Source organism: Pygocentrus nattereri, chromosome 9 (genome assembly GCF_015220715.1).
Source record: "Pygocentrus nattereri isolate fPygNat1 chromosome 9, fPygNat1.pri, whole genome shotgun sequence".
Taxonomy (NCBI): domain Eukaryota; kingdom Metazoa; phylum Chordata; class Actinopteri; order Characiformes; family Serrasalmidae; genus Pygocentrus; species Pygocentrus nattereri.
Window position 1 is genome coordinate 31872387 of NC_051219.1, and position 13253 is coordinate 31885639.

A 13253-nucleotide genomic window follows, 5' to 3' on the forward strand; every position below is an offset into this window, starting at 1 on the left:
TTCTCCTAGAAATATGAGCAATGATGTCAACATATATACTGTAAAAATTGTGGTCTTTGTCAGTGTATGTTAACAATATATTTTGTCACTTACAAAAGCAGTTGTGGCAGGTAAAGGGGAATTCCACAGATTTTTCAAAAATTTTGCATAACTCAATGAGATGCAAGCAATGTCATAGTCCGAGTGCTCTGATATGAAATAGTTCACAGTAGAGAAACTTACCAACCTGTACCTCTTCACCAAGAATATAATAAAAAATATTTTTCTGTCCAAAATCTGATCTCAAATCTACTATAAAGTCATGTCTCAGGCAATGTATCTGTAACTACTTTGTGTCATAGCTTTTTATGATGTAGCTTTTAAAAGCACTGAACACTTTAGACATCACCACTGCTGTGATTAATTCTGGCTTTGTAAGTTTCCCTAAAAAGAGGCATTTCACATTATATCACTCTGAATAACACACACACACACACACACACACACACACACACACACTCATCTTTTAAGCCGCTTCTCCTTCTGGGTCCCGGGGCGTGCTGAAGCCTACCCCAGCAGTCATCGGGCGGAACAAATGATCACGTGCTGAGAAATATTTTAAATCAGTGCTGCTGCTCTAACTTGAAAGAAGTACTGTTTGCAGCCACTGAGTGGCAGCAGACCTACATGCACACAGCTCATGCAGAAATGAAACTGCCAAATCTGTTATTAAATAATAATTATTGCCAATGTGTTTAACATAACATCATTAAAACATCATGCTCCAGATGTATTAATTATTAAAGCAATCCAGTTCATTATAATTCCATGTTCAAAGCATCCTGCACCTGTTGGGACCTGACACATACATAAAAATGCTGTTTAAGTAGAAAATTACTTTCTTTTCTGAGGCTTATGCCTGTTTATCAGTGTCTCATATGCCTCTTGGATTCGAATGAACATCTGTTGTGCCTCTTCTTGCTGCTTGGGGTTGTGGTCCGGATGCCATAATTTAACAAGCTCTCTGTAGCTGTGGGTTATTTCCTCCAGTGTGGCCCCCTCAGAGACTGCCAGCAACTGGAACAATACAGAAGAACTTTTTTCATAGCAGATCAGAAAAGCACAGAACTTCAATAACATTATATCAGCTGAAAGTAATCTACACAGTACTGTTCGGAAGTAAGACACCACTTTTCACTGGTTTAATTTCCAGTGAAAATAGCCATTGAGTGCTAATTATTCATTGTTCAGTGTTAGGAAAAGAAACAGAAAATGTATTTAACAGTTATTTAACAGCAAATTTAACAGGAAACAGGAAATTATACAGAGGTCTCAATGACTAAATATAATATCACAATTTTCAAATTTTAATGTGTCCACCCTTTGTCTTTATTACAGCTTCCACTCTTTTAAGGAGACTTGCCTTCAGTTTTTCAGAGAACCATGCAGGGATATTTTTCTGCACCTCCCAAGTTCAGTCCTAAAGTGGTTACATTTCCTGCTTTTCACAATCCCTTTCATCTCAAACACATTCAGTGATTTTGATTTCTGGACTGGGGTGGTTCTGAGAACACCAGTGGCTTCTTCATCTTCATTTGATTAGTAAATTGTCTTCTTTTTTGTCTATTCCATTTCTTTCAGTTATGTTTTTTGGCAGCTACACATCCTTTAGACTCATACTGTTGAGTTGTCCTCTCACAGTAGAAGAATACACAAAAACCCATGTGGAAGTTTTCAGATCTGAGTCAAAATCTCACAAAGATGAAAGCTTCAACTACTGTTTATCTAATGGGACAGTTTTAGTGGTCTTCCAGGTGTTACAGGTGGTTGTCAGGATTTCAGTTTTCTCTACATATTCATTTTTTGAATTCCAGTTTTGAAAACTCCTGTTTTTTTCTCTTGTTCTCCTTTGACTTTCTCCTTCCTTACAGAAGTGGATTATCTTATATATCTAATAATCTCCGCAGAAATATCTCTTGAAAACTGAACAGCTTCAACTCACTGGCTGCTCTGACTGGAAATGAAATAAATGGAGGGTGGTCTCTGATTTTTACACTGTATAGATCTGGACCATATATGGGTCAATATGTGGGTCATATTCACCCTTGGGTTAAAAATGCCCTGTCTGTCCACATCATAGATTTCGAAGGAAAAAAATATTAATGCATTAATGCAGCTCTTCATACTTTAGATATTAAATTCAGAAAAAAATAATTTAGAGATTTTGTTGGTCCGAAAAAAAAAACAACTCCTGGATCATTAGTACTGCAGCTATCTGTTGTATCGTGCCAAAGTTTTTATTAAAATCAAGTCATGTAAAGTCCTGTGAAGTTACTATTTTGAAGTTATTAATATGTTTTGGACAGCAGCACAGTGCTAAAAATGTAAGATTACTACATAAACAGAATGATAACTGATACTGATGAAGACTGATAACTGACAAATATTACATTTCACAGATGAAATATTGGGCAACTGACATAAGAAGTACAACCTCTAGTAAATTAACCTTTGTGGGCATTAATTACCATGAAACTTGTTGATATGAAGTGCAATTATTCCTAGTGTTTTTTTTATATTTCAGCCCATTCAATGATTGTGTAAGCAGTTAATTCAATATTAAAATGCCTAAGTAACTAGAAAACAACAAGCAGTACATCTGTGACATTTTCATAGTTGCATGAAATACATTTTTTTTGCTTGTTTTTTTAAAAAATGGAAATCCATGTCATGAATGGAGAGGCTGTAGGTGAGTTGGCTTGGATTGACCTATATAGTTCCATGAAGACATGTGGATTCACAGTATTTTGAATTTCACAAAGACTCCTGGATTCTCTGCATTCTTGCAGTGAAACTGAACTGAGTGAAATCTGACCAGCATAAGCATGCAACACATTCCAAAAACATCCATAATGTGCTAAGGCTTATGCATATTTGTCCTTCACATATTTATTTCCTACATAGTGGAGCTTATGGCATATTTGGTCATACTGTGTCAAAGTGTACACTTAGGAAGATGTTCAGTCATTTCTAAGCATGTTATTTGTCACTGAAGCACAGTCGAAGCAATGCTACAGTGCTCTTGTTTTTAAATGGGAGGGCTGAGAAAGCAAGGTTAGAAAGCAAGCTCAAGAGCATGTGGACTGGAAAGGTTTCTTCAGGCTCAGTTTCAAGTAAATGTCAACCCAGTCACTACCTTCCTTGTCATGCCATACAGTTTCGGTTTCAGTGCAGTTTTAAGGTCATCTTTAGACTGTTGTTCAGCTTTTTTTTTATCCAGCAACTACTTTAAGGTACTACATATTGCTGTTGAACAAATGGTATCTCCATAATGATATCTTTACAGGAGAAGGAAAAAACCTACTTTACTGTTAATATTAGTTTGTGGAACCAGACCTCCCCCCCCCACAAGTCATTTTGGGACATTTCTTTTAGTCCATTGACCATACATTTTAATAGGCAATACAATGTAAAGGGCGATAGACAATGAATCAAATTACAACCCCATTTCCAAAAAGTTTGGGACACTGTTCAAAATGTAAATTAAAACAAAATATAATGATGTGCAAATCATTTAATCCCTGTATTTGTTTGAAAATAGTACAAAGACAACATATCAAATGCTAAGAACTGCTATTGTTTTTTGAAAAACGTGCCCATTTTGAATTTAATGGTGGCAACATGTTCCAAAAAACACCTTATGGTTAATTGGCAACAGGTCAATAACACCACTGGATAGAAAATGAGCATCCCAGAGAGGCTGAGTCTTTCAGAAGTAAAGATGAGGAGGGGTTCAGCACACTGTAAAAGACTGTGTGGGCAAATAGTGCAACAATTTAAGAATAATGTTTCTCAAATAGCAAAGAACTTGGGGGTTTCATTGTCTACAATGCATAATATCATTAAAAGATGCAGAGAATATGGCGAAATCTCTGTATGCATGCGACAAGGCCAAAAACCAGTATTGGCTAACCAAGATCTTTGGGCCCTCAGGCAGCACTGCATTAAAAACAGACATGATAGATAGTACGTGAGACGGACAAATAAGTTAAAAGACAGGACAAGCATGATTCTGTAGAAGAAATCACTGCATGGGCTCAGAAACACTTCTGAAAACCACTGTCTGTAGGAGGTTTTGTTCCAACAGCAGCGATATACACCTGCAGTACATAGCACTGGTAGTATTATTAAAATAGGTAATACAAAATAAGTGAAAGTTGTTTTCCTTTTCACTTTTGTCTTTATCATCTTTCAACTCTACTGAGAATCTGAAACTCTACGGAGTCTCGTAAATCATAAATATACAAACCTCAATTTCAAAAAAGTTGGGATAGTATGTGAAATGTAAAAACAGAAAGCAGTGATTTGTACATCCACTTGACTTGTTTTAAATGAAATCAATACATGTAACAGTACAAAGATAATAATTAACATCATTGTTAATTAACACACATAACTGATGCATTTATTGTGGTCTTTTTAAAGAATTGGCATGGGGCAATTTAAGACGAGGAATATTGTAAAATGTTCAAAAAGACCTCTTAAACAGGTGATGCAGTCATGCATGGGTATAAAAGGAGCATCCAGGAAGGGCCCAGTCCTTTGTGAGCAAGGATGGGTTGAGGCTCACTATTTTGTCAGTGTGTGTAACAACAATTCCTCAATGAACAGTTGTGAAGATTTTTGTTTAATATCATTAATTATTAAAGGAATCTGGAGAAATTTGTGTGCATAAAGGGCAAGGCCATGCATTAAACTGCACTGCATTAAAAGTGGACATGCTTCTGTGACTCATATCACCACGAGGTCTCAGGATTATTTTGACAAGCCACTATCAATCAACACAAACAAATTTGTTGTTGCACCCACAAACGCAAGTCTGAACTATGCCCTGTACAGGTCATATGTCAACAACAGAATTTTTCATTTGGGCTCACCTTCATGGCATCCATTTCTCTTTTGCTGTACTCATTCAGAAGTATTTCTAGCACCTTCCTCCAGCTGTCCTCATAGTAACTCCCTCCTGTCAGAGTGCACAGGATCTGGTATGGCAGCAGCAGAAAGTACTCCATAACCCCTCTGAGCCAGGGAAAGAACCAAAACATGTCAAGGATTGCTGCCACACAATCCGATATGTAGTACAAAGTGGCTGTGGTGTTGAGAAAAATACTGTATCCCAGAGGAGCTGAGAACGCCAACACAGCCAAACTCAGGCAATACAGACGAGGCCCTAAAGAAGAAAAAACAAAAAAACATTGGCAGTCACTTCAACAATGACATAATGGCGTTGGTGGCCGTTACTTAAACACAATCACATGTGTCCATGATCATATAAGGACATATTTACCTGATATTTTAGACATGAGGAATAATGGCATCATAAAATACACACACAAAAAAGAAGACCTTACATATTAAAGGGACAGTCTGGCCAAAAGAAAAATAACCATCGCTACAGCTGTTGTAAACTTGCTTAGTTACATTATACAGTGGTCTCTGGAGTGATATTTTCTGGTTTGAAGACAGGGACCCTCTTTCTGATGATGTGTCATGATGGTGGGAGGAACTTTTGGGGCAAGTTTTGGGTGGTGGGTAGTTTTGAAATGATTACTTTGGCTTTTTTTCCTCTGACTGAGAAAAAGAAATTAGTCTCTAGTATCCTTTTTGTGCAGACTATAAATAGAATAACTGCTTTTTTGTTGGAAGAGTTAGACTAATGCTAGCTTGTTATGTTTATTAGTCTTAAATTGTTGATACCACAGAGATTTCCAATGATTGTAGGATGTGGTAATGCCTGCTGGGTATTGTAGTGTAAGAACACTGATAAACAAAAACTTTAAAATGAATCAAACCAATAAGGCTGAGGTATGTTGTTATATGCTATAAGATACTTTATAACGTGACAAATAACTTGTTTTGCCCCCCTTTTTTTACTTTTGTTACATTATAAACAATACTAATATACACAGTGTAGATTTGAATGTTATAAACTAGTTGCCAAATGGCATTTTTGTTTTTATTTTGTTTTTTTGAAACACCAAGAAGTTATTCAATTATAATTAACACACAATACAATTACAATTAACATAATTAACTATTTACACCAGTTTTGTCATATTTGTGACTGATGTCTTTGCACTTTATGTGTAATGTCTATCTGCCTATCTTACCTATGACCAAATTAGTTTATATTATCAGAAACATTAATTATAAATGTTTTAAGTAAAATGTATGTGTGCAACTGACCAAGTGGCTCTGGTGGGCTTCCTGCTTTTCGAGGGGGTTTGAACCTTCTGTGCTGTGCTGCTGTGACACTGGCCGCTATGCTGATGGGCAGAGGGGACAGTTTGCTGCCGTAGAATATGGACGAGGTGATGATACATGCAGTGAGGGTCTTCTGGAGGTCAGAAGTCTGCTGACCGATGCAGGACACCAGATGGACGCCTGCCCCCACACTCAGTGGGAGCACAATCAGGTAGAAGAAGCTCAGAGTGTTGAGACTGATCAGAGCCACTGAGCCAAAGTAGATACCCACACAAATCTGGCCAGCAAACCGAACCAAGCCCACTGATGGGAGGGTGGTGGAGGGGCGTCTAGCTTTTTCTGCCTCCTGGTTGGCTTCACTTACGTAGGACGGGATGCGGAAGAACTCCCGGAGCCAGCCGACCCCAAAGCCGCCCAGAGTGAGCATCCATAGGAGAGCATGGCTGTCCCTCCGTAGGTACAGATGGTGCAGACCCAAAGGGCCTCCTACTGCCCACAGGGCATATGCTACTATTAGTTTAGCCATAGGAGCATCCTTTGATCAGACTCTAGTTGAGCAAAATACTCCTCAGCATGTGAGAGGAGTTATTTTGTGAAAAATCTGCACTCAAACAAATAACATGGTGTAAGACAAATCGAGATGTCATGAACCTAGATTTTGCTACATTTGCTACACTCTTCAAAATAAAAGTTCCTAAATGGTTGTTAGTTAGGTCATAAAGTTCTAGCAACACCCTTACAGAAAATATATCTCACAAATGAAATGCAGTAGTCATACATTTTTTACATTTGATAAAACTTATAACATGTGATAACACATTTTTAACATGTGAGATGGTTTTTAAACAACCTCCAATTGAAAAATGCCTTTGTGGTATCACTTTAGGAACCCTTTTTGATAGGGATGGGTTACTGACTGGGTCAGTGGACCTGGCCACTGATTGCCAGCAGCTTCAGGGGGCTTCAGACTACAAGGCCAGAGAAAGCTCAAATCCTTGGTACAGTCCACTGCAGATGTAAACATTACATGGACAAATAGCCCTTGAATATGTACAAATGACTATATAAATGAAAAACATATAGAAATGTTATCTCTTCTCAGACACCTCAGTTTTAGATCATTATTGACTCTTAAGGTTTTGTTGTTGCCATTCAAATGGGATGTTTAAGTGGTGTTAGCTTGTACCCTTCTATACGTGTAGGACTACTTCTGTTTTTGCATTGTCACTCAGTTTGGATTAAAAGTAAAAGAGGTTTCAGGTTTGCCTTCACATACAGTGTAGTCACAGTAATAGTATATTGCACATTAATTAGGCAAAATAATTATGTTTCTTTAAAAATGCTTTGTCTGAAGTGCACTTAAACAAGTATTTAAAACATTGTTTAATTTTACTTTTCAGGTAATTCATTGGTTGGTGGTTGGTTTGTTTATTTGTTACTGCTAGAATCGGGGAAGGTGTCTCGTACCCAGAGGCCTTTTCGGGACTTTCATTTTAAAGAGTGTAGATTTGCTAGATTTATGAAAGCTTTTAATGACTTTTTTGTGTCATATCATATGCTATACTTCAACCAGTCTTATTTTGCCCACTTTTCCTAAAGAAAGTAAAAAAAAACAATTATTGCACTCATTTATTGCAAATCAGGCCAAATGATTCTGCATTAATTATATTATTATGTAACTGCTAGACTCTGTACAGAAAAAAACTGTATTCAAACATATTTTTAACATATTATAAAACGTATTTCAAAATCAGAATTGTCTTGGTAAAAAAGTGTACCAAGAACTTCACCTGAAGCTTATGTCAACAAGTATTCCAATACAAATGGAGAAAATAAATAAAATTGTTAGATTAATGAAAGATTTTACTACATTTTTTTGTGACGTGATAAATGATTGGTGTATGTCGTACACTGTACTTCAACAAATCACATTTCACCCACTTTGCCTGAGGTAGAAACAGTTTCACTCACTAAATGCAAATTAGACCAAACAAAACAGAAGGTAATACTATGCAGCACTACAGCACTGGGTGCATATAAAAGGCCTAATTAATCTTGACATTAATGACACTACAATAAAAGATATTGGAAAGTGAGATTATGTCCAAAGAAGTCCAAACAATAAATGCTTACCTATAACCAGAGCAGTGATTGACAGCTTGTCCAAACAGTGAATGGCACTTTAAAATGGCCTCGTTCAGCTCAAGGGGCAGGAAAATAAAAGCATAACGTAGCATGCATCACTCTATAAAACCGGTGCGAGTCATATTCCTAAAAAACATGAAATACAGTGAAAAGTTTGTATATTCTTCACTATCAACTCCTGTTAACTCTCGTGGAGCGAAAAGCTTCCGTACTGGTGAATTGGACTTCGGACTTTGGAAGATGACAGTGATATTGCTGAAGTCATTTATAATGTTAACTAACTTTCCTGATCAAACACTCATGGTTGGCTAGGCCAACACACCTGATCTTTAGAACAGGCTTCATAACATGTCTGCATTAGTAATAGCACTGCTTTCTCTGCCTAATTAGATGCATTTCAATAATAATAAACAATTATTTCAATTATACATGTAAATTGCTATACTGTGTACAATAAAGTCTATATTTAAGGACACATTTCATAATGTATGGGATTATTTAAGACTCTACAACAAAGAAAATCCCTTTTTCTTTCCATCCTGATATCTAAAAAGGTAGAGAGCCCTCCCAGACAGTGTGTACAGTCAGGGTTATGTTGTCTGTTTAATGTAAAAATACGTCTTATGACAACAAGCAATTTTTTTTTTCTTCATTTCACAGTGTCAAATGCTAAAGTTTGAACTTATCGTTTGGTGTTTCGTTGATTTTTTTCTAAGTGAAACTTATTTACATTCTTTATAGACAGCTCATTTACATATGCATTTTCTTTATATTTCAGTGCACAATTTCTGTTTATTTGCTGAGTTTAACATATTAGACAATTTTATTCTGTAAAACTGATCCAAAATATATAATGCTTTCATTTCATTTATGTGCAGATAACAGCATGTGCTAGGAAAAGCAGATCAGGTCCATATATATTTGAAAAGCAATTTATGACATTAAAGAGAACATTTCAAATCTGCAATGAAATCCTGAACACCATCATTTCATGAAGCAGCAAAGAAACTCGTCAGTATATTTCTAACGTTGCCCATGGGCACAAGTGGTACCAGCAGGAGTCACCGTAGAGATGGTTGAGATTCAGGTTTGAGCCTCAGCTGTGTGACGCTGTGTGCATCGTATGTCTTAAAAAGATTTTCACAGTCTGTTGTGTTTCTACTGGAAATGAAACATGGCAGCTTGTTTAGTGCCTTCTTTATGTTCACTGAGGCTGAAGTTCAGTAGAACAGAATGCCTTTTGGGGCAGTTTGAAAGGATTTCAGATGGATGGCATCAGAGGAACTATGCACATGTTCTATATATTGGATTCTACGTGAATTTAAATATTATATACTACTATTAGTAACAATAATAATCACTAGATTTGGGTTTCTTTAAAGTAATACAGTGCTTTCAAGGCAAAGTTATTACTATAAATGAAATAAATAATAACATTACGGAGCACTGAGACACAGAAATCAGATGTATTAAAATAGAAAGGAAGGAAGAAAAAAGACAAAGAAACAGATTGAAGAGAAAGAAAGACATGAAGGAAGAAAGAAAAAGGAAGGAAGGAATCTGGCGCTAATTATTTATTTATTTGTTTGTTTGTTTTAACATTTCTTACACCCCTTCATACTGTACTACCTTCATTTGCGCCTTCACCATCAGCGGCGTGGTCGCATCTTTTTTTAATAGGACACGCCCAGCACTTTCCCACATTTTGTAACCCCGCCCATCACCCGCCCCCAACCAATCCAACCCCTATCCCCCCATACGCGGTATATGGGAGCCTTTATCAATGTGTTTGCAGTTTGTCAGTAGCCGCAGGGCGTCTGCACGCTCAGCTTTTTCAGCCTTTAGCTTTTAGCGTCCGTTAATGGACTTTAAAGTGTAGAATATATGCAGGTACAAACGTTGAGCCGTTACGTGGCCCGTTTAAAGTAGAGTAACGGACTGCACATTTTTAGGGTAGCAGCTAAAGAGCTAACGTTAGTGAGAGTGAGAGAGAGAGAGAGAGAGAGAGAGAGACACTGACACTGACACTGACACTGACTGACCGACCGACTTCCTCTACTGGAACAAACGACACAACTTTTGCCCTCACGGGTCGCTTTTTGGTCGTTCAGTGAGCAAAACAGGTGACCACAGCTCACGGTGCCTCAAGCTATGGTTCTGAAGGATGGAAACAGACGACGTGTCGCTTAGAGAGCAGCTGTTCCACGACCGCGTCCGAGAGATCCTTGTAAGTTGGTCGTCCACTTTTAAAGCTGCTGTTTATACCGATATCACAGCTAGGGGTCTGTTTAACGTTCACCAGTGGGCCAAAACGACGCCCAGTTGTTTGCCAGGTTGCTGAAGTGGAAAAGTCAACGTTACTTCAGCGATGTCAGAAGTAACAGCAGCAGAAGACAGAAACCAGCTGGTAGAAAATGGTTTCAGGGGGAAACTGCTCAAGTAACTACTGGGCTCTTTATAGAACTTTGGTTCCTTTTGTCTAAAGTAAAACGCTAAAGCTAAACCAGTGAGAGCTGTGAGAAACAGCAAAGAAGTCCAGGATCTGAACCAGCAGAAGCATAGAATTAAACCCCTAAAAGCTGAGTAAGATGTAAATCAAATATTAGCATTTGAAATACTTAGAAAAGTACAAATCTATAAAAATGTTCCTTACATACACGTAGTCTTTAAGCCTACATGAAACGGAGTAAACAGTTAATTACCAGCCATATGCAGGATATTGATTGATTATTGATTTAGCATAGTGATAGTAAACCTAAGAAAGGAAGGGGGGGGGGTATGACTGTTGTGACTTGTGCAGTGGAGTGTGGCAAAAATGCTACTAATTTGCCATCGTGAATGTTTTCAGTATGTTTACCTGCGTCCCACCTCAGTGAAGGAATACTTGGGTAATATCAGTTCATTTTGCTCCTTATTCTTTTGGTAAAGCCTATTAATTAACCTTAATGAACATTGTATTCAGTTCAAAGCTTTGTATTGGTTGTGGATCTACAAATCTATCCTATTCTGTTGTACAGGATGGACAATCAAATGAAAATGTGTGGCCTCAGATGCTTTGAATTTGAATATCTGAAGCTTGTAAATTCACTAGCATGGCTGGTGCCTGCTAGTGTTTTAATGCCTTTATCATAATTGCCATTGTACAACGCAGGCTGAACTTCAGACTTGAGCAACCTTACAACGAGGCACTGATGCTGAACTTTACACCTGCAGAGCGTGATTCTCACACTCAGCAACTTTTAATGCACTGTGAACTATAACTGTGAATGAAGAATTAAAAAGAACTGCAGTATACAACAGAACATTTTTTAAGATGAATAATGAATGAGCGTTTCCAGATTGTTATAGGAAAGATTTAAGTGGATAATTTGGGAAGTACAGCTTGCATTATTAATATTAGCTGCTGGCTGTTGCAGTAGGAGGGGACAGGTGTCTGAATTCCAGGGATGATGACATGTTGCTTTCCAAATTGTCTGTCAGCACTGATCTTGCCTGTGTGGTTATGTAAAGTTGAGTGAAGCTGTTTGTTTTTGCTAACCCTGTGAGCATGTAATGGCATTGCTCTGCGCAGAGATCAGAGGCCCTGTAGTACTCTCCCCAGTAATGTGGCTGTTGGATGTAAAATGTTTACTATTTAAGACAAGGAAAATCAGAGTACTAAATCTACTTTAGGATAAAACTGATGTGTCGTAACCTTTTGCTTTGTGAATTTCGCTTTACAGGGGGCCTTTTGTCATGGATTTGGTGGCAAATCAAACACATTCTGCACACCTTATGTACAAAACTTGTACCCGAGCCCAAACATACAGTTCATGAGCAGTGTGCAGGGAAAAACAGAGGAGTTGTTTAATGTAAAAATACATCGTATGACAACAAGCAATTTACCAGATTTTTCTTCTTCGTTTCAGTGTCAAATGCTAAAGTTTGAACTCTCCTGATCGTTTGGTGTTTTGTTGACTTTTTTTCTAAGTGAAACTTATTTACATTCTTTAAAGACTGCTCACTTAAATATGCATTTTTCTGTACATTTCAGTGCACGATTTTAACCAGACTCCGTTAGACAACATATTAGACAACAATACAACTGTGCAAATTGTGCATAAAAATGGGCAAAAGTGTGTTCTCTGTGTATATGTACTTTTTTCACTTAGGAAATTAACAAAAGATGTTATTTCCATGCAACTGATATCAATATCAATAATATTTTGTCTATATTAAAAAAAGAAAGAAAGCATGGGTGCCATCCAGGGTTTGGATAGCTACTGAAAAATGTGTAGCTAGCTACAATTTGGCTACTTCTCGAGAAAGATTAAAGCACTACTTTTTAGCTGCTTTCAAAGCGCAGTTGTCAGAATGTTTGTGAACCTCCACCTGACACACCAACAAGCCCAACTGACAGTGTGAACAAGACACTGCATTTAATGATGTGCCAGAAAGAAAATTGAAAAGCTGCAAATGTACAAAAAGATCCACCAAAAAGTGTAACCAACAATCAGGTTTTTCCTAACAAATACAACCGTAGAAAAAAAAGAGAATTTCGTGCAGAGTGTTGTCAAATAAAACTGCTCCAATTTAAACATTTCAGCAAGATACACCAATCAAACATAACATTATGAACATCATTCTTGTTTCTTCACTCATTGTTTGTTTTATCAGCTCCACTTACTATATAGGTGCCCTTTGTAGTTCTACAATTACAGACCCTAGTCTCTGCATACTTTGTTAGCCCCCTTTTACCCTGTTCTTTAGTGGTTAGGACCATCATGGAGAGCAGGTACTATTTAGGTGGTGGATCATCCTCAGCACTGCAGTAACACTGATGTGGTGGTGGTGGTGGTGGTGGTGTGTTAGTGTGTGTTGCCCTG

At 37.5% G+C, this 13253-nt stretch overlaps 2 protein-coding genes across 3 annotated transcripts in view; one reads left to right on the top strand and one right to left on the bottom strand.

The window, feature by feature from the left end:
• Window positions 1–703: 703 nt before the first annotated feature.
• dnajc22 (DnaJ (Hsp40) homolog, subfamily C, member 22) lies at window positions 704–8607 on the bottom strand. The gene is made up of 4 exons (XM_017706231.2): window positions 8377–8607; window positions 6226–6844; window positions 4917–5209; window positions 704–1056 (listed from the first exon to the last, which is right to left on the bottom strand). The coding sequence occupies exons 2-4, from the start codon at window positions 6767–6769 to the stop codon at window positions 874–876; spliced, it is 1020 nt and encodes a 339-aa protein (XP_017561720.1). The 5' UTR covers window positions 6770–6844; window positions 8377–8607; the 3' UTR covers window positions 704–873.
• A 1563-nt stretch (window positions 8608–10170) lies between these two features.
• Window positions 10171–13253, top strand: part of lmbr1l (limb development membrane protein 1-like) — a 28913-nt gene continuing 25830 nt past the window's right edge. For both annotated transcript variants that reach the window (XM_017707819.2, XM_017707838.2), the window contains exon 1: window positions 10171–10615. In XM_017707819.2, the coding sequence (XP_017563308.1) occupies window positions 10553–10615 (63 nt within the window). In that variant the 5' untranslated portion in view covers window positions 10171–10552. The remainder of the gene's footprint in view (window positions 10616–13253) is intronic.

Coding starts and splice junctions, on each gene's coding strand:
- dnajc22 (XM_017706231.2), bottom strand. CDS start 6,769: ATGGCTAAACTAATAGTAGCATATGCCCTGTGGGCAGTAGGAGGCCCT. Junction 5,210..6,225: donor AAGCCCACCAGAGCCACTTG/GTCAGTTGCACA, acceptor TTTCTTCTTTAG/GGCCTCGTCTGTATTGCCTG. Junction 1,057..4,916: donor GAGAAATGGATGCCATGAAG/GTGAGCCCAAAT, acceptor GTATTGTTCCAG/TTGCTGGCAGTCTCTGAGGG.